Below are 21000 nucleotides of genomic sequence, written 5' to 3'. Positions count from 1 at the left end.
CGCCGAAATAATAAGAGAGGTTTATGGAAACAACTCAAATTGAACTCCTCATACTGCTGATTGGATTATAGCGGTCAGCGCGTTTAAACTTTACGGACTCGCAAGTTTGACCCACTAAGTATATTTTTGATAAAGCTAGCAGTGCCTGTCTCTTTTGCTCGGTGGCAGCTGATGTTGTTACCAGCGAATATACGTCTGTACTTAGGCTTATCAAGTTCATGTCCTCCGAAAAAGGCGCCTGTGGAAGACAGCAAAACTAATAACCCGGCGAACGAGGGCCGACCGGCCGCACCCGGGCCATGAAAATGGGGGAGGACCGGAGGGCCCTACAGCTGCGCTCAAGCGTACCCCCCCCCCCCTTATCCACTGCCGTTCTTAAAAGTCAAGAACTCAAAATTGCACTCCTTCTTTCGGTCATAATTTCACTTATCTACGATTTAATGATTGATCTTCTCGAAAGCTCTCTTTTCGCAGGGAGAGTTACAAAAATTGCCTAACCTCAATACTTGCGTGAAACTTTGCAACGCTGTACCGGCGTTTGTTATCATCCGATTTTAATCATCTTGGGCTCGTTCGAATGGAAATTTTATGTACTTTATTTTTGAAAATAACTATTTTTGCCGTAATTTCCAAAATATACGAGTTATTTCGGTTTTTTGGACGAAAAACGCAAATTTAGGCCATTTTTTCAAGATGGCGGCTTTGGCTCGCCTCAGATCTTTTCGCAAATATGAAATTCGGATTCAGCGACCAAAAATACATAGGAATAGTATATCAGAAAGTTTCCTCAGAAATTGTCCCTACTTTACCCCCTATTGACTGGACTAAAAAGAGGGATTAAAGTTCACTTTCTACATAGAGTTTTATGGAGGAATGGAACTTTAAACCCCTTTTCCTCAGATTCAACTTAATGTGAGTTGGCTCCTTTCTGATAAACTCGGTCCAACTCTTTTTTTTAGTTTTTAGTGAGCTTCCTTTCACATGGAAATATACACTTTGTTAATAAATATAAAATAAAAATGAATATATAAACAACCGAGTAGTTCGTAACTTATTTACGTGAGAGGTCCAAGTCCAAGTCCAAGTCTAATCCATTTTGTTAAGTGAGGCCAACTTACATCAGTGGAAGTACTTAAGGTGAGAATCATGCAAACGGTGAGTGAAGATACCTTACCTCAACCCAAACTCCGCCCATTGGTTACCTTGTTAGGTGTTAGCTGTTTAGTGTGTGTTATTCGTGGAACCAACATGGACTATAAATTGGATATATAATACATACCGAATCATTGTAATTAGAGGAGTTATTTACCGCGTGCGGGGTGCTCAGCGACAAATTGGTGGTGAAATGCCTGGCGGAGGTCGGGACAACTGTAAGATACCGCAGGGGCGCCTTGCTCATTCGACGCCCTAAAGACGCCAGCCTGCGCCCATGGGATCCAGAGGCCAGAACTACTTCACCGCTCTTCCTCAAGAATAACATGTTGGGGCTGTGACGGGCTGGAAAAGAGAAAAAAATAAATTTTTATTATATTTGCTGCAGCGAAAGGATTAAAAACAAATTCATCTAGACAAAATAGGGTTAACCAAGGCTAAACATCCGGTGTTTCAAAGACTAGACCAATCACAGCCTCATTTTCAACCGGATAAAGGTAAGTAGGGGATCATAGGGGCGTCTTTTTGCGGCAGAAAACGCCGATGAATCCATTGCAGACAAATAGTAAAATCAGGCATGTTATAAAATGGCTATGCAAATAGTCAAAGATTTACTTTTGGATTGAAATTATGATTTTTTTCCTAATTTTGGACAAATAATCAATTACCATCGTAAAGGAGCATTCTCTGTAAAAAGCTGCATCAGAAACGAGAATTTCAAACGATTTTTAGCTAAAATCTTGAAATTTTCAGCATGTAATGGAACTCAGAATTCCTAAAATGTTAACTTTAAGTATGAAAAACATTGGAAGAGGAAGGATTGAGGGGACTTCATAGATTTGATGAGTTATTTCCCCCCAAAAGATCTAAAAATCATTAGCTCGTCGCCATAAATTTACAAAATTTTGTGTCCAAGTTTGACTATCTGCTTAGGAATTTGATAAAATGCCTAATTTGAGTAATTACCTGTGACGAATCTGCTAAACAATTTTGCATAGAGCCCTTCAGCGGGTTTACGTTCAACTGGCGAAACGACACGGCGAAATGAATACAAATAAACGTGCTCCTATGTCAAGAAATTGCCTGTTCTTGAAAATTGAAGGAGTTTTCTCAATCGCGTTGACAGTATACTCTCATTTGGAAGTTTCGATTCTCGAACAGTGCGGTTTCATTGAAAGAGAAATTTTCACCGTATTTAATAGATTCAAGGGTTGTTTGAAAATTTCTCTGAATTTTATGGACAGCACGAAGAAAATTCAGTGAAATTTTTGAATAGTTTCATTGAAAAATTTCTATGTATAGAAAGTACAATTTTTTCGGTAATTTTGAAACGTCGCATGGCGCTTGTGATAGTTTGGCTGAAGGTGACGATTCGGGAATTCGTTTATCGGAACTGAAGTTTGGCAGTCAACCGAACTTGATATTCATTTTTTCAATATATTTCAGTCTTTGTGAATGAAGCTTTTCCTGTATGAGAGGCTGCGATTTTCCGATTTAGATGCGTCGCTGTATTGTATCTGCCACAGAGCCTGCAGCAAAGGAAACTACTTGGCTGTTCACAACCATTATCTTGTTACTTTTTTGGTGATGATGCAACGCCGCGCCGCGGTGGTCCATATAGCAGTCACGTGATATCAGTTTCAGCACAACATTTCTCAATCGCGTCACTATCACGTGGTCGGAATGAAAATTATATTTGAAAATTAGAAATTCAAAACATGGTACATGATGTATTAAGCTAATGTCACACGATCAACCCGTGCCATCAGCATATCAAGTTCAAGTGCTGTGATTGGTCCAAGTCATCGAGTGAACCAATCCCAATACCCGACCTTGGTATTATGATAGCTTGGTTTGATCGTGTGATATTAGCTATAAGGTGCTGATAAGATAGTACAATTGCATCCCTCCTTTGATGAACAGCAGTTGCCCGAGAAGGTTATTGTCCTATAAGTAGGATCAAAAATCGAAAATTTTCCAATAAAAATTTCAAGAAGCCGGAGCATGTAGGTCTTTCAGCAGAGAGACGCCATGCATGTTTCTACCCACACTTGATGGTGCGTTTAAGGTTTTGAATTTTCCTCTTTCTTGTTCGCGTGTGGATATGCATGCTTTATTGTTTGGTTCTCATGTTCTTCTTAACTAAATTAAATTACCTATTTTTGATGCAAGCGATTATTTAGAAAGAGAACGGATTGATTTGAGCAGAAATATTCTCAAACTTCCCGCTGAGAATACATTTTTCTAAGTCAAGAAAAAAAGAGGCTTATAATATTGAAGAAAGTTGTTAATATCTGGCATAAACATGATTGATTCGAGCATTTTGAGTTAAGAATTTTTCATGATGGCGAAGTCACATAACTTTTTCACCAGTATTCTCTAAATTATTTCTTATGTAAAATTGATGTCTAATGGCCTGGAAGGCGATCTTTTCGCTTTATTATGCGTATAAATTTCGCGCATTCCAATTGAAATAGGTATACTTTTAAAATAGGTAAAGCTCACGAGAAGTATTGCGAATGTATATGACACTGTAAACGTACCGTCTTCGAGTATTCTCGAAAATTCAAAATATTTAGTCGGAATATATGACAACACCGCAGATAGCTGACCTGTCTGACCGGAGATAAATGTCGTTGAGCAATTTTTGCTTCCGATCGATTCATCTCGTGCCGACATTCCAGGTGAATTGAGGTGATATCAGAGTACATCATAGCACCCAAAGCAATAGTTTCAATTAGAGAGGCACTTGCAATTAATCATCAAACTTCCAAAGATTTTCGCATTCTTTGAAAGTTATTAATCAAGCGCGATTTCTAATGGCCTGGTTGCGTAATTGATGCAAGCAACTTATGTCGTTTAACTTGACTGAATTATTAGAATAAAAGTGAAAACAACCCTGGTAAAAATTGGCAGTAGAATGTGTGTTCCAAAATACTATAGACCTAAAGCCGGCTGTAAAATTTCCAATAGCTTCTGTAGCCGGCTGTACAATTTATTATAGCCTTGTATAGCCGATGGCGATTAAGCAACAGCCAGACGATAAAGTTTATGCTAAACGTTACTAAATACGGATACTAGGACTTAGTTAGTTTTTGGACTACCGCTCTCTTTTTGTGCCGTAGTATCTTGATTTATTTTGCGAGGAAAGCTCCGTACCTTTGAGGGATGCCTGTCATTCTTAATTATTTTGGAGCGCCTTCAATTTCTTATGATACTGTGCAATTACTCCGGTGTGAAATAGTTGCTTCAAGCGCCGTGGTACGCTGCGGCGCGGCGGGCGGGCAGCCAGCGCGAAAGGCGCATTAGCGCCTACAAACCTAACAGGGATACTTCACGCATTGCGCAATGCGTGAAGTTTCCCTGTTAGGTTTGTAGGCGCCAGTGCGCCGCCGCTCCGCTTTGTGTTAGGCTCTAGTATTTAATCTCGTGGAGTCAGCGTTTTTCAACTCATGATTTTGAAATGTTTGCACACTCTGTATGGACTATTCTCATTTTAATTGATGAAAAAAAAATATGTTTTAAAGGAAAATATAATGTGTGTTTTGTAAACATAAAAGTAGTTCCGTATCAAACTTAATGATTTCCAAAGCACACGAATTTCTACACAATTTCTAATAGCCTGTTATAGCCAATGGCGATAAAGTGTAAAGCCCGGCGATAGGAACTACAGTCCGACTGTATACTTTTTTATAGCTTCGTATAGCCCGGCTATATGATTTGCTCCGCTTTCTACAGCCAGCTATATGATTTTCAATAGCCTTCTTTAGTCGGCTATAAGAAATCCTGTGGTATTTTGAAACGCAGCTCCTATCGCCAATTTTTACCAGGGAAGTTCAGGCAAGAAATTATTACTCTAATTGTACTCCAAAGTACAGTGCAATTATTCAGGTAGTACTAGTTGCATTTTTTTATTTTAAAAAGGTGCCTCAGCCACAGTGATGCTCATTGCTCATTCCTACTGGTTTCAAATATTTTACCCATGCCCCATGATGTAAATACCGTCCCCTAATCTCCCATCCCGGAATTAACTTAACATGGTAATAACAACCGGAAATAACATAGCGTAAGTGTGCGTATATTCTAATTCTTACACAAGAAGATGAATTAAATAAAAAAAAAAAAGAGATGCTCAATCCAAGATAAGCGTAGGAGAAAAACTGCGATGTATAACATGCTGTTATACCCAGAACACACACCAATATATGCCTTCTCTTGTTCATGCTATCACACAATCGAAAAGTTAAAACTAGATTTATTTTATTTATTCAATTATAATGAAAAATCCCCCGAGTTGTTTTCCAAAATATTAGCACAATGATGCTTTCCTCCCCTTTTTTTGAGCGATCCGTAAACAAAAGCCAACGAGTGGAGTGCGAAAAAAAAAAACGGAATGGGAATACGGGCGAAAACGAACAATTTCCAGCGATGAAAAGTTGAAGTGTTTATGCGTTTAATTTGTTGAAGTATCGAGGCATTAACAAACGTCAGAATCCTCACACGGTTACACAATACCGCCGTGCCAAGGAAGAACGCCGTATGAACATTCGCGAGTTGCCAAATTTCCTTCGATAAAATGTTCATTTTTGCGGAAAGTCAAGAATATTTTTCTTTTAAATTTTCAGAATCTTTAGGTAAAATTGTAAACTAAATTATCTTAAAAATTGGAAGAAAAATACTCATAAATTTACCAGGAAATTCGCTTTTTATGAAAGGAAATTTGGCAACGCCTGAAGGTTCATATGGCGTTTTTCCTTGGCTCGGCAGAATAGGATTGCCACACTTTAATGTATTTAATACCTCAAATAAACGACGACGCGTTCCCCTCACTCAACTCAGTGCCTCTTTAGAATTTCTCGGCTCTTTGATCCATTTTAGGCTTGTTAACAGGTATCAAAATGAGTGGTACGTGTAGTCTGCAATAAAACAGTTTTCACGGTTTTTTTCCTCCGAAATTTTGAGCGGGGAACGTTTTACACGCACTGAAAAAAATATGTGTGTTGAGGTGTTATTTTCTAAGAATGAGACCTGATTATACACGGCCCGTACTTAGTTTTTTTTTTTTTTTTTTTTTTCATTTCTCCGGCAACACTCTCTTGTAACGACTGTTGAACATTTGTTTGAAAAAAACTCTTGGATTTCAAAAATCAACTCTTTATAAGTCTGTTCAAATGTTCGACTTCGGAAACTCATTTTGTGTATTTTTTAAAGTAAAATTTAGATAAACAATTGTTTAATATACTCTTAAAATATCAAGTGTAGTATTTCAACACTAAAAATGTTTGAATTAAAAATGTTGAAAAACAACGGTGATGATTTAACAGTTTTTTGACACTCTTTTCTTAAATTTTACTCCCAATAATTTATACTTAAAAAAATGGTCAAGAAGAGTTTTCTAATAAGAACGTTTTAACAGTTTCTTTGTAGAATTTTTAAATTTTTTTAAAAAAGGCTGTTAGGGTTTTGACGGAAAAGCCAAAGAACTTTCCATCGTGTAAACTCCATCCGCTGCTTCGTAATTAAAAGAGAGAGAAATAAAGAATGAAGAGACTAAAATTGAAGTTTTAAAGACCAACGAGATGTTACAATTACTGTCAATGGATTTTGTGACCAAACACGGCAACATTCTCAATAAACTAAACGATAACAAACTAATATTATCATTGCGTAGCAGAGAAAGGAGGCTTCTGCAGCAGTCAAGTTTTTCCAACGTTTAGAACAAAGTCATATCCAATTCCGTTTTGTATTTCCTTCGTATTATTTCGCAATTCCCCCCTTATTTTTAATAATCCCTCTCGAAAAGCTTGCCGTTTGCCATTTGCTACGAGTATACATTATCTCCACGTATTTCTATCAAACGGAACTATGTGCATCAAGACATGAGCCCCGAGACCCACAAGAATATGTGCATGGCAGGGCTCACGTCATAATGCACATAGTACTGTTTGATAGGAATACGTTCATCTGAGAACGACTTGTCAATGGCTTTGTATCGGTGACCACAGAAAGACATGAGACGGGTATATTTTCACCACACCACATAGAACCGTGGAAATACCCATTGAATTTCCAAGTAGATTATCACCATCACACAATGTAGAATGAAAAAACGTTGATAAAAAAGTGAGTAACATCTGTCATTAAATACTCAAAGCGTGCTATAGTTCCGTTGTAAAGCTCCATGTCCATCTTGCCGTGCTAGGGAAAAACGCCGTATGAACATTTGACAGTTGCCAAAATACTCTAGATAAAACATGAATTTCTTACGATATTTTATAGATTTTAATAGATTGAGTGCGATAGATTTTATTAAGATATAATATAATTTTCTGCGCGATTTAATTTTAAACGTCTGAAAATTATCCAACGAATTTGAATGAAAATATTCAAAATTGGATAATTTTTGTAACGTCTAATGTTCATCCGTCCTTTTTCCATAGCACGATGGAGTTCATTTGGATTTAAAAAAAACAGAGTGTGGAATATGTTCCTAACTGATCAAAAGTCACTGATTTTCGCCTTTTTTTTTACCTAAACCACAATTTATTTTGAATATTGGCGAGACTAACGATTTGAAGCTCTCTCCGTCGAACGTTGGGGTTCGATCAAATGTGTAATCGTTATTTTTCAAGTGATGATAATTCGAGAAGAGAAGTTTTCTCCCTGCGCTTTTCGATTTGTTATTTTATCTGAAAATTACGACGAGGTATGCGGTTTGAGTACGAATTTTTCCCTCTCAGCAGTCATTTTTAAGTTGTTGCGATGCGTGAATGATCGATTTTCGATGTTTCCCCATTCGAAGCCATGGAAAAGAATCTATAATTAAGGCGTTGCCTGCGAACACCTTGTTCATCGATCCTTTACCATAGGTTTAAATGTCAAATCAATCGATATATTGCGAAGCACGCTATGCCACTGTTGAGCTTAATGAATGTCGGATGTTTTGTTATTGCTACGTATTTTTTTATCCCTTTATTTTATATTTTTATTTTTATTCCTGTTATTCCACCCTCATATCACTAAGTTGCTGTGACCGCACAAAGCACTGAAAAAGAGTACGTTTCGACTAAAATTTGACACGATTCTTGATACTTTTTTTTTTTAATCATTCAACATGCTCTATGCTTGTGCTTTTTCCAATTTTGAAGTGTTGACTGATTATCTCACTGCGTATTTTCATACGTTCAGGGAAAACCCCTAGGTTGAACACTACAATTTCATTCTTTAACTCGATTGGGGCAAAGGAACGAAGTTCCCTTACCCCAACTTTGGGTTTACGAAGGTAAACAAGGATGAATTTATATGTAATATTGGCAAATTTGAACGATTCCGACAGACTCTACATTACTGAGGTTGCTTCTAAGTTTTGGACTCATTTGACTCAATCTGCGAGTCGATTGACTCGACTTGTCTTCATCATCATATAAAATATGATTATTTTACCAGCGTTCTCGCACGAAAGGAAAAAAATTAAATTGCATGGCAAAGAGCGCTCTCTTGCATAAAATGTTTCAATTGAGTATTCATAACCCCAGCCGTGCGAGAAATCCTCATTTTCGGCTAAAATTACAAACTTAGGATATTAAAAGCTTACACAATTAAATCCGTTAAAGCCCGACGCGGTTGAGGGCGAGGGGGTCGAAAAGGGCTGCAAAAATGCATTTGCATGAGAGCATATTTTTTGTGGGGGGATAAAGGGATAATCCCATTAGTTTCGCTTGGCGAACGGGGATGCGTCGGGGTGGCTCGCGTCGTCGCCCGTCCGCCCTGTGCCAAAACCACCTAAGTCCAATTAATATCTCGTTCGGGTACGCGGTTTTATCTGATACGGCAGCGAAAGCTATTAAAACCTCCCCCGCGTAGGGGTTCATTTTTCATTAGTCGCGAAATGGCAGACGCGTTCGATCCGACCGGGCCTCGCCGATTCCAAGTTCTCAGCTTCGCCGATATTGTTGCCAGGTAGTGCACTTTCCTCCCCTTTACATCTATGTTAAATATTCTTATTTTGTCGCAGAATTTGGCAACTGTGTTTGCGGGGACATTCATTTGTCTAAACGCTCGTTCGCCCATCGGACGATTTCATGCAAAAAGGAACTATGTTACATGCAAATCCTATGCACATAGTTCCTTTTAGCGTAGATACGTCCCATTCACGAACGATGCGTGACGGCGGAAATGGAGAAGAAAAATTCATCACTGAGGCTGGAAAAATGCGCGGCTGAAAGTGGATTCACAGGTTTTTATTATCACTGGTTTTACTGGTCTGAGGATGTTTCAGCGAGAGCCTGAAAATCGCAATGCACCAAGAAAAACCTCAGTCATCTGGAACGATAAGTTAAGAAATAGAGAATCGCCCAGCATATTTCAGCGCATATGGCAAAATAGAAAACTGATCGCATTTTCAAAGTTTTTGATACCTTTATTAAAAATTTAGGAATTTTTAAGAAAATTCTACTGCTTTGTACAATATTACGTATGGAAAGGCAGAGTATAACGGGGTTTCATACATTGTTTCAAGAGGGTTGCTGAAATAAGTCAGATATAAAATGGAACAAGTAATGACGCCTATACCATTAGGCTGAAACACCAGGTAGGTTAAGTTAAATTATTTTTCAAGCTCCAGAATCAATCAGAAATGCATCTTCGAAAGTAAAGACTTAATAGACTATGGTGGGCAAATATCTCAGTAACTCTACAGGTAACAAACCTGCGTGAACATTTGAAATAAAAGTCACGCACGGTCAATCTATTTTGACGGGAAATGAAACTCATTTCAACCGATGATTTCCTTTCAAAATACGTTAAAAATTCTACAAATGAGTACTTAAAAGCGTGTATTAATCGTCAGAAAATTGGTGAAGTTCAAAATCGCTCGAAAGTCATTAAGAGGCTAGGAAGGAGTTTCACACTTTAAGAAATAACTGGGGTAGGAACTTCAGAATATTTTGTTTTCAGACTTCAATTAACACCAACAATGATTCTGACACAACTCCAGGTGAATTCCGCATGACAGTGATTTGTCAGCTGTGCGACTAACTGCTATTTCTGCTCCTCAGAACTAGATACATCTCAGGACGGTCAGACAAAAGCCGCCCGGATAATATGTCACTACTGAATCTGCATATGCGATTACTTCGGAGATAAACTGGTTCAAATCGTTGAGTCAAATTCCGAATGGTTTGTCTACTGACCGAAAAATAAACAGAGACAAAGAGAAACCCTCCATCGGTGTCTTGGCGATGGTGGAAGCTTTACATTCGGGATTCCGCCATTCCACCGTATACCTACCAGTTGCACGTTTGGCAACGTGTTGAGAATTTTGTCCTGCAAACAAGCCGAAGTTTGGTAAACTTGTCTGGCTCATTACATCATTCGAAGCTCATAATTTACATGGTAGGTAGGATGCCTGTTGATTTCTCATGATGACGAGGCAGTGGCAAGGAATTTTCTCATGGTTGCAGAACAGTCATTTTTAAGTAAAATGTCGCGAAAAAACCAAAAAGTAAATTTAGAAGAAAAAAAACATTTCTATGGGGAGACAATGCTGATCAAAACCCGACCAATCAAAAACCGACATTCAAGTTTGGCAACGCCTGGTGGTGAGTTCAGCCGATCAGCAAACGCCCCCCCCCCCCCCGGCTACGTTATCAGCGCCAACCGTAAAAACCGTTTAAATTATTGACGTTTTCAAAACGAAGATTTTTTGCCCTTTAGTGTTCAAAAAAAGCTGAACAAAGTCCTAGAAGCTTAGTTCACACTGTGCTTCCAGAACATGATTAAAAAAAGGAATACAGCTGACCAATTGGACTACATTTTGCAATTTGGAACTATAAATTCTAGCCCGGTTTAAAAACAACGTATGTGCCATTAGGTTCCCTATGGACATAAGTGTTTTTCCAGAAGAGCCAGAATTTATAGTTCCAAATTGCAAAATGCAGTCCAATTGTCCACGAGGAAGTGTTGAATCCCCGAAAGTAAAACTTTCCACCTGTCGTCGAGAGTTAAGCGGAGGATCTCTCTTCTCCTCTGGACACGAATCACCCATTACAGGAATTGGCACTTTCCTCACATTCCCTCTTGAGAATCCCGAAGGTAACCGCTAGAAGTTTATCCCACGCTCGTGTGGCGTGGCCGCCGAACTTGCGCTTGCCGAGGTAGTACTTGAAGCAAGCCAGGACGGCTCGCTTGAAGGCCGAGTAATTCTCCTCCGGGATGTTCCTCTTGCAATAGTTCCTCACCTCGCGTAAGCTATGAACGAGGCGATTCGGACTCTGAAGCAGGGGGATGAGCTTTCCGAGCGCCAGGAGGATCTCGCGAGAGTGATCCGAACGGACTCGTTTAGCCAGACCCGCTCGGCAAGACTCTTGAAACCCAAAATGGCGGTGTGGAGGCTGGGACAGCTCTTGACGAACCGCAGGAGAACGGCCCTCGCGATTTGATCCATGTTGGATTCGACGTAATGCCACGTGCTGACAAGCGCCTCAACGTCCCCTTCATCGAGGACGCTCGAAGAAGAATCGGGTAGTAACTCCGTCGGAACTTGGATTCTTTTGGTGGATGTGATAGAGGTCTTTGAGTTGCTGGTGCGCTGGGAATGGTTCATGTTCGCCGCAGCTAGATTGCGGAGCCGGGCTTGCATTTGGCTCTGATCGCGTATGAGTGTGCTGATCTCCTCGACGAGACGCTCTTTCTCCTCGGGGGTCAACTGGTTCCAGCGCTCGACCAATGCTGCAGCTAGGTCCATGATCTCGGAGAGGTGGCGCCCCTGCAGGAGCCGTGCGAAAACTGCGAAGGGGTTCCGGGGGCCTTTCGGGCGGGCCATTATTTTCAAGCGCCTTAGGATGCGCGCCTCGAGATTCAGTTTGCGTGCCGTGTTTAGAGTGCGTTTCATTTTTAAAATACTTTGATTGTGCATGAGTCAATTTAGCGGCAAAAAACTAGGTTAGCATGAAGGGCAATCTGTTCCGAGTCTGCTGCGCCACTCACGAGTATTTTTAAAAGTACATAACATTTTCTTAAAATACTCACGTTTGGTGGTTAGAATTTCACGTAAAAATTACTCGGTGCGGCTTGAAACGTGGCAACGTGGTATTCAACAATTTCCGGAGGAGGCGAAGAGTATAATCTTCGTCCGCGACGAGCTGTTGGTAAACACTGCGCGAGTAATCTTAGTTTCATAAATGTGAGGTTATTTCTGGGCGATCGAGAATGAAGCGTTCGAAATAAAACGGGAATGAAAGTTTCAGCAAATATCTGGCACTGAAAATTAACATTCAGAAGGCGCTCTAATTATTGTATAATTAATAACTCCTCAAGATAAACATCCGTTGCAGAGCTTAATTAAATTTGAAGACAGTAAGGTTAGGATACTTAAATGCTTTCCGAAGTGCTAATTCCACCTCTGACTCTTCGATGGAAAATAACTCCCGTCTCGCTGAAAGGTTTCTTCGGCAGCGCGTCGATGTCGAAATTAAAGTAACAACTTATCAAAACTTAGCAAATTAATTAAAAAAATTTCCGAGAGCTAGCGCGTGTTGTAAAAACCTTATTGTTTATTAATGTTACACGCTAGGTTGCATCTTGGTGAAGGAATACAAGGGTTCTTCACTCACATTGTACAATATTATAAATTAATTGTTCTGCGGAGTGGCAACGCTGTTTTAAAAAATGAGCATAGATCTGAGAGGTTATTTTTGTTGTTGTCGCTGAGTTGACTCGTTGAGGTTATATCTCTATTAAAAAGTGAGCTGACGCTACGGTTGTGACGGTAAATGCAACGATACCTTAACGCCCTTGATAATGACTAAATGAAAATCAATAACCTTACATTTTCTATTAATCTACATGCATCAGACGCTAAACTGCTAATTTCAGGCGTCAGTTAAAGCACGTAAAATGTAGACATTATGAAGCTTTTTCTTTTTTAGTTCTTTACCTCTTTTATGATAATCTTTGCACTCGTATTTTTCGTCGCAACCTTGTTGCTCGTTGTTGCTAATTTTTCACCATTTTATATATGTAGATGACTGCTAAAGTTTGTGAACCTGTAGTAAAAGGCTTGAGACGGAAGTAATATCTCTTCATAGGTACTCTTTTATTCGGGTGCTACAACTAATGACAACTTTCGTGCATCTATAAAAAAATGGGAAAAGCGGAATGCCTTCAATTTTGAACATACAACCCGCACATTCGTGGATCACGAATAGTTGCATCAAGGCACCGATTTGAATCGGTCGTTCTAAAAAAGACTTAAGGACCAAAAATAATCATAAAAACAAGAAAAGGTAAAAACCGTTTTGATCGACCGTCCTTTTACTAGCTCTAAAATATTAAAGCAATAAATTACTAAGTCACATTATTATAGAATCTACGATTTATAACGGGTCAATTTAAACGGATCGGGGAGTTTTCAATTTCTTTTTCTTGTTTTTATTTCTGGTGCTTAAGTCTCATCAAGAATGGTCGATTCAATATAATAGACCTTGGAAACTTTGCCTTGTGTCACTAACTGGTTATACTCTCCCTATGGCACTCTATTAATGGAGTGTTACAACTGACGAGTCCAGTGCATCTCTGAAGAAAAGAGAGAAACGAAAGCGCCTTCAATTTTGAACATGCAACACGCACATCCTTGGAACACGAATAGTTGTATCAAGGCGCTACAGTGCTACAGTCATACTCGTAAGGCGAAATCATGAATGCGCTGGTCATAGAATCGTGTTTTGATGAATAGTTCTTGTAGATTAGCTAAGAATAATAAGGTCTGTCCAAACAGCAACTTTTTACATTCAACATTCACTGAAATATCGCGCTTTTAAAAACTTTATTTTTGACGTCATCCACCGCGGACCGCAGTAGTGCCACCCTTAGTTTCTTCCATCTTGGTTTTATCCGTGTCTTTAGTCGAGCAACCAGTGCATATGTGTGTATTACTGATTGATGATCCAAGGTGGAAGAAACCGTGGGTGTCACTACCGCAGAGGGTGACGTCATAAATCGAGTCGTTCAAAGTGCGATATACTGGTTAATATTGATCGTAGAAAGTTGCTGTCGGGATCGATCTCAATATTTTCAGCTTATCAACAAGAATAAAACATTAAAACAAGATTCTTTGACCAGCAAAACTGACCCATTGTGTAACACTTTGGGGAGAGAAGGCTCGAGAAAAGCGGCAAACCATCTGATCTTCACGTGTTGAATGATAGAGACCTGCGTCACAATAGCATTACACCGGGGGAGGGGTGTCAAAAAGTCTTAAAAAGTGCAGTGCGCAATTTATAAGCGCTCCCTCTCCCCTTTCAAGAGGGATTTGTACACAAATCGTCGCTTCCCGGACGAAGGAACGTAACTCAATTGCAAGGTTGTAAAATTTACTCGAAAAATTTAATTTTTCACAATAATATAATTGCGCAATTTTCGTCGAAAATTTGTCTGATTTTTGCTCGAGATCAGACGAAAAGTCAGTGTAATTTTTGGTTAGAAATTTCCAATACTCTCCTGGTAAAACGGCAATTTGTGCGAGTAAATTTGGCAACACTGAAATGTAGTTACGTTACTTCGTGGTGGAAACGACGAAATCTTCGAAATATTCCACAGAGAAGAAAGTGTGCGGGACAGCACTATATTGAGGAATGAATTGTGCGGATCGATTTCGAATACGGCGGCATCATATTGTGTGATACGATTAAATCACGGGGTGCTTACCAGGACTCTAATGCCCTAACATCGAATATAGGCCTTTGACAAGCCGGCGCAGCCCCCTCATGGCGCGTTTAATAAGCGCAATCGTTTAATAAACGAGCTTTTAATAAAAAGTGCGAATGACGTTTATGCGTGCGGGAGATAACCGGGAGGTCAAAGTGGCAGATATCACGATCAGTCTCGCGGCTTCATAAGTGATTGATGCTGGCCGCCGCGTCGCACAATAGAACGAGAGTCAGTGGAAGAGAACTGGAAAGTATAGAAGCTTACACCCTCGTAAAACGAAACGTACAAGTATGAGAGGAGCACCATCGATTTTCTCTTAAATTTGTCTTTAGCAAGCAGTCCTTCAATTGAGATGTTGCATGTGTGAGGGATTTGCGATTTGACTGTTGATTCTTACGTAAAAGTTCGCGAGAAACACGATGGTGTGCCACTGGTTTTCTCTGAAATCAACTCCCTAGCTCAAAAAAAGCTTTCAAGTTGAGGCCAAAATGGAGGGTATATCCCACGCTATCCTGAGAGTCCACCTCTACATCAAGACAAACTCTCCATGCAAAGATAGGGAGCAAATACATTGACAGGGCTGCCACCTTATTTGGGGACTCTAAAACTGAAAACACGGCAACCCTGCTAATGTATTTGCATGGAGAGTTGTCTTGATGTAGAGGTGGACTCTCAGGATAGCGTGGGATATCCCCTCCATTTCGGCCTCAACTTGAGAGCTTTTTTTGAGCTTGGGAGTTGATTTCAGAGAAAACCAGTGGCACCATCGTGTTTCTCGCGAACTTCTCCATTCTAAAGTATGACGAAACAAACATTCAAAATGGAAATTTTAGTATAAAATTTCATGTCCGACATTTTCCGCTCCACTGTGCGGGCGACCGCTGGGCAGGATACTACATTGTTAATCGAAAAAACGCGTTAGGTTACGTGTAAACATTACGTTGGATATGCGGTTTTCCCTCAGCGCGGAGGCATAGCCGCACAGCGCGTTGCGACCCTACGCGACGGGCGTCCACTATCAACGGGTTGGATCCACGTGGACCGCGACACCCCCCCCCCCCCCCGTTCGACTCCCCCGCGGTCATCGCTGTTCGCATTCGCGGTCAATGGCGATAAATCAATCGCGCGAGTATAACAGCGTTTCACGGGGCGCCCATTTTCGAGCACGCCCTCAGTTGCCGCGCTGCCGTGCATTGCGGGATCGCCCATCGTGCTCAATTGAGGGCGAAGAGAAAACAAGAGTAGTAGACTCTTTTCTCCGACAACAGCCAAATATCGGAGCGCCTTCAAAGTTTTGTATAGACATCACGCACATCCTCGGAGCTCAAATAGTTGCATCATGGGAATTTCACCGTTTTTTTTTTTTTTTTTTTGCGTTTGCCAAATGCAGAGGTCACTTCTGCCACAATTAAGTGACCCCGGAAGAACTCTGAGTACTCTAAGTTCTGAATGCAGACAATCGGGGAACCGGCAGGAAAATTGAATCGTCTGGAATGGACCACTAGACGCGGTACGAATTTAAGCAATCTGATACATGTTTCTTATCCAGAATTTCACGTAAAACGCGATTCACACAACGAAAATTACTAAATTCAACTCTTAACAAAGATATAAACGTTTTTATTACACATTGGTTACGAGGAATTCGAACTGCCCGCTCACAGGAAACTCAAAGCTCTACGTAAGTCAAATCGCGCACAAGAACGGTTTCAGCAAGCCTCTCGATCGAGCGATGTTCGTTTCCCACTTTGTGTTGTTCAAACTATAAGCAATTTGCTATAGCTGAGCCAAAGCGTCAAAATCGAGGTTGCCAGATTTTTATATCGCAGAGACTGTCATGATAACGTTTAGCGTGCGATGTGAATCACGTAGAGCATTGAGTTTTCATGAGTGGATGATTTGAATTCACGCATTAAGAATCATTAAATCATCTTCGTAAGGTATTGATTTCGGTAATTTTCGTTGTGCGCATCGTGTTCTGCGTGAAATTTTGGTTAAGAAACATGAATCAGAATGCTGAAATTCGTACCTTGTCTAGGGTCCATTGTGGGCTGAGCGGCACCCCTTACTCATACAAGTTGTCTCTGATTGGCTGATCTGCCTGGTATCCACCTTCTAGGGCCCTTATGGAAAATAACACGGGGTTCATTTTTCGTCGAAAATATCTCGAAAAAAGGAACAATTTAGAGGTAAATTCTCCGGATTTTTTGGAGAGATTGGTGGGCATTACACGACACTTTTTTCTCAAGCACACCAAACAGTTCGACTTCGAATTTTGTTTTTTCATGACACTAGGTGTCATGTTTTGAGTTGAAAAAACAAATTTCCAGGTTGAAATATTCTGTGTGTTCGAGTAAAAGTGTCATGTAGTGCTCATCAGTCCCTTCCAAAAAACCTGGAGAGTTGATTTTTGAAATCTCCGCCGCATACATTTTCCCTTATTTTCGAGATATTTTCGATGAAAAGTGAACCCCGTGTTATTTTGCACAGAGACCCTAGAGAGGTGGCACCATGCGGATCAGTCAATCAGAGATGACTCGTAAAAGTAGAGGGTCCCACTCGGCCTGCAATTTAAATTGCTGCTCTTGTTTTCTTTTTGATTGAGGGTGTTATTTACAATCGTTCTTTACGCAGTCCGTTTCCGTCGCAAACCGCATTTCGTCTGCCGTTTTGGACGTCCGAGGTACGCGACGAAAGCACATACTGAGACAAAATCTCCTGATTCAGCAAATCAGTTCCAGGTGTTTATGGAATCCCCACATTTTTCAGTGTTTTGTATGTTGATATCAAGGGGGCCATATTTCAAGAGCCTATGACAACAGCGCAACTATGAAGTGACACGGAGGAATATTTACAGCGCCCATCAATACCTGTCGAGGCTAAAATATCAACTAGCGTACAAAAGAGAGCAGCCTCTATCGACCCAATCGAGTTTTTGCGCTAATCAATTTCCGATCGGTATCAGCTCAAATTGTCGCTTTTCTGGCGTAAGGTCGTTACTCTAGTTTTCAATGAGCTCCCGTGTCCATAAAACCCCATACTTCCCAGGGCTCTAGTAAAAATCGAAACAAGTCCTTGCACTTGAGGACTAACGAGATAAGGTCTCTATTTTTCAGCGGTTTCCATGGGTGTACTGTTTGACAAAGAGTTTTTGACACTGATACACTGTTAACTCGTATCGGAACCATAAAGTAATCCGCTTCGACCTGATTTATATCACCGTTGTCCATACCTATCGGATTAATTTTATGACCGTGCCTCAGGCAAATACATAATGTTTTGCAGATTCCGCAGAGAAAGTTTATCATGTTTCCTTTTGTTTTCTGTCGTTTTTAATATGGTAGGTACCGAAGATATTATGACTATCTAAAAACGCCCATTTCGTCGATTCCTATACGAAAGAACGTAACTGCATTTCAATGTTGCCGAATATCCCCTCGAAAATTGCATTTTTTCCAGGAGAGTCTTGGGAATTTCTGGTTGAAAATTTTACCGATTTTTCTCATCTCATGCAAAAATCAGAAAATTCTTGGACACGAGTTGCTCAGGCTCATTCTTGTAAAAAATTGAATTGTTCGAATCAATTTTGCAATCTTAAAAAGGGAGCTAAGTTCTTTCGTCTGGGAAACGACAATTTAAGGTGATTCGATGGACGCCATATTTTGTGTCAGAACGACTCGATAAGTTCCATTTTTCAGCTACTCCTCATTTTTCTTGAATTTTGAGATCGCAATTCTGTTGTCAAGAGACTAAAGAATTTTTTGTACCAATTTTGACAAACGAATTCAACGAAATTAAGGCGTGGTTTTTTTTAGAGGAAACATATCGCATTCGAGTGCAGTTCCGATATCAGTATCGAATGCTATATTTTTTCTCCAAAAAAACTACGCCTTCATTACGTTGAATTTGTTTGTCAAAAATGGTAAAAGAATTCTTCAGTCTCCTTACAACAGAATCGCGATCTCAAAATTCGACAAAAATGACGAGAAGCTGAAAAAATGGAACTAATCGATGCGATATATCGCATGTCGTCCTGACACAAAACATAGCGTCCATCGAATCGCATTAAGTCAAACAGCGGGCAATGTCCTCTAGTATCATTAAAAATCTAACAAGATCTTTCAGTCTGAATTGAAATTTTACAATGCTATTCGTTGGCAAGATGTGGAATTTTAAGTTTTGTCCACAAAAGTAAAAAGTTAACAAAAGCGATGATCCTTTGAGGTACTGAAAGACTTCCATTATCATCCAGATGGTGTTGCCGAATTGTGGTTTGATACATCGTCGGTTCAACAAGGACATATTATATTCTGGACTCTAGAAAGCATGGGTTTATACGTAAAACAGGGCTCATGTGAAAATAAGGGCGGTTTTAAGGGGGTGGCCACATGGGCCGCGGCCCATGGCGGCAAATCTAGGGGGCGGCAAATTTTGCATTTTTTTTAAATGTAGGTATAAAAAAAATCGGATTCAGTAAAAAAAAATTACAAACGAGAAAAGGCTACAAAATCTCTCATTTCCTGAGAGTATAGTAATTTCTAATTTTGTCATCTCTCAGTAATACAAGAGACGGCACCTTTAATTAGTCGAGTCAAGAGAGAAACCAAACACACAATTTGGCATGGAACGGCGCGACTTAGGGAGAAATGATGACAAGGACTTGAGATGAAAAGGAGAAGCCCTCGGCGCGGCAATCGGCATGTAACACATATTAGCGACTACAAGACTGCACAAATACTTCACGCATTGCATCAAACACAGTGCGGTTATTGTGTTCAGCGTGAAACGGATACCGCCTACAAGAATGCACGAATACTTCACGCTTTGCGCCAAACTTAGTGCGGTCAGCAAACGCATAGCGCCTACAAGACTGCGTGAATACTTCACGCATTGCGCCAAACACGGTGCGGTCGGCGCGGCGCGGCGCGGCGGCGGAAGTTAAAATCATCAAACCAAACATTGTGTTTGTTCTTTCATAGTTTTTTCGTTCATTTCTTATGAATGGAAGGCCTTGTGCATTAGAGATAGGTTTACGAAACTTGACTTTCGCGCAAAGTTCTGTGACCTTTTCTAGTAGTGTTGACAGGGCTTTCCCAAAAAATGTGTTCAACACGAGTAAACGCGTCTTACGCACCCCTCCCCCGCTGGCACGTTCATTTGATGGTTTTTATTGATGTTTCAAAACGAATGAGAAGGGAGCGGCAAAATACAGGCGGCCCATGGGCGGCAAGTAGGAAAATCCGGCCCTGGTGAAAATTGAGATACGCCCTCACATCACAGAGGCGACGAAATCTCAATAAAGAAACAATAACAGACTAAAACCTAGTCCGGCAACACTGCCTCGATGATCATCAAATATCTTTTAGAGCCTTTGAAGACTGTGAATCATGCTTTGCTTTTACCATGAATTTGCGTCCAGTCGATACGAAATGTCAAAGGCAATGACCTCTTTATAGAGGAAAGTCCATAATGACAGGATGTCGATTCTAAAAAGTTACAACTCGTGAATCTTCGACACTTGCATTTCCAATGCAGGCATTGAAAGGACTTTAATTAGTTAAAATTGGATTCTAAGAGAGTCGTAAATTCTTAAAATCTTCATTCGAAACAGAAAACGAGAAAAGAGAGTTTCCATCTCTCTCTATTTACAACTTCATTCGTGCTGAACATGAAAAGAAACTTTGATAGAAGGGAAATGAGACTGTAAATGCTGGCTGAGAGCACCTCATGAAAACGAATGACTCAAGTAATGAGGATCCATAAACAAACGCCGAGAAAGCGCAAAAGTTGAAAAGTGCACTGCGGGCGATACAGATGACAGAGGCAGCTAACGTATTCCGCTCCAATGTTCACAGCCCAATCCAGAGATGGATCTTCAAAGCTGTCTTTTTATCCCCGAAAATCGCGAAGCTTAATATGAGATAAAAGAGGGAGAGAAGAACGAGTTTTGCTTCAATCTCTTTTTTTATTCCTCAGCAGGGGGAGGGAGGAACCTCTGGTCCATGAGGAATAGAGTATCCCATCCGAAATTTCAAAATTCGGTCCCGAAAAAATATAACCTCTATTTTGAAAGACTCTCGTCCGGCATTGTCAACCTCTTTGTTTTGAACCAAATAAACGTCTTGAACAAGGAAGAACGTC

General features: G+C 40.3%; 1 protein-coding gene across 2 annotated transcripts in view; it reads right to left on the bottom strand.

The window, feature by feature from the left end:
• Window positions 1-21000, bottom strand: part of P5CS (Delta[1]-pyrroline-5-carboxylate synthase) — a 143870-nt gene that overhangs the window by 94258 nt on the left and 28612 nt on the right. The window contains exon 2 of one of the 2 annotated variants that reach the window (XM_072306114.1): window positions 1280-1497. In XM_072306114.1, coding sequence (XP_072162215.1) covers window positions 1280-1480 — 201 coding nt within the window. In that variant the 5' untranslated portion in view covers window positions 1481-1497. The remainder of the gene's footprint in view (window positions 1-1279; window positions 1498-21000) is intronic. The other variant, XM_072306117.1, reaches the window with a different exon arrangement.

The sequence above is a fragment of the Bemisia tabaci genome, chromosome 1, assembly GCF_918797505.1.
Source record: "Bemisia tabaci chromosome 1, PGI_BMITA_v3".
Taxonomy (NCBI): Eukaryota; Metazoa; Arthropoda; class Insecta; order Hemiptera; family Aleyrodidae; genus Bemisia; species Bemisia tabaci.
The sequence above is the reverse complement of the archived record's forward strand: the minus strand, read 5'-3'. Positions and strand labels throughout refer to the sequence as shown.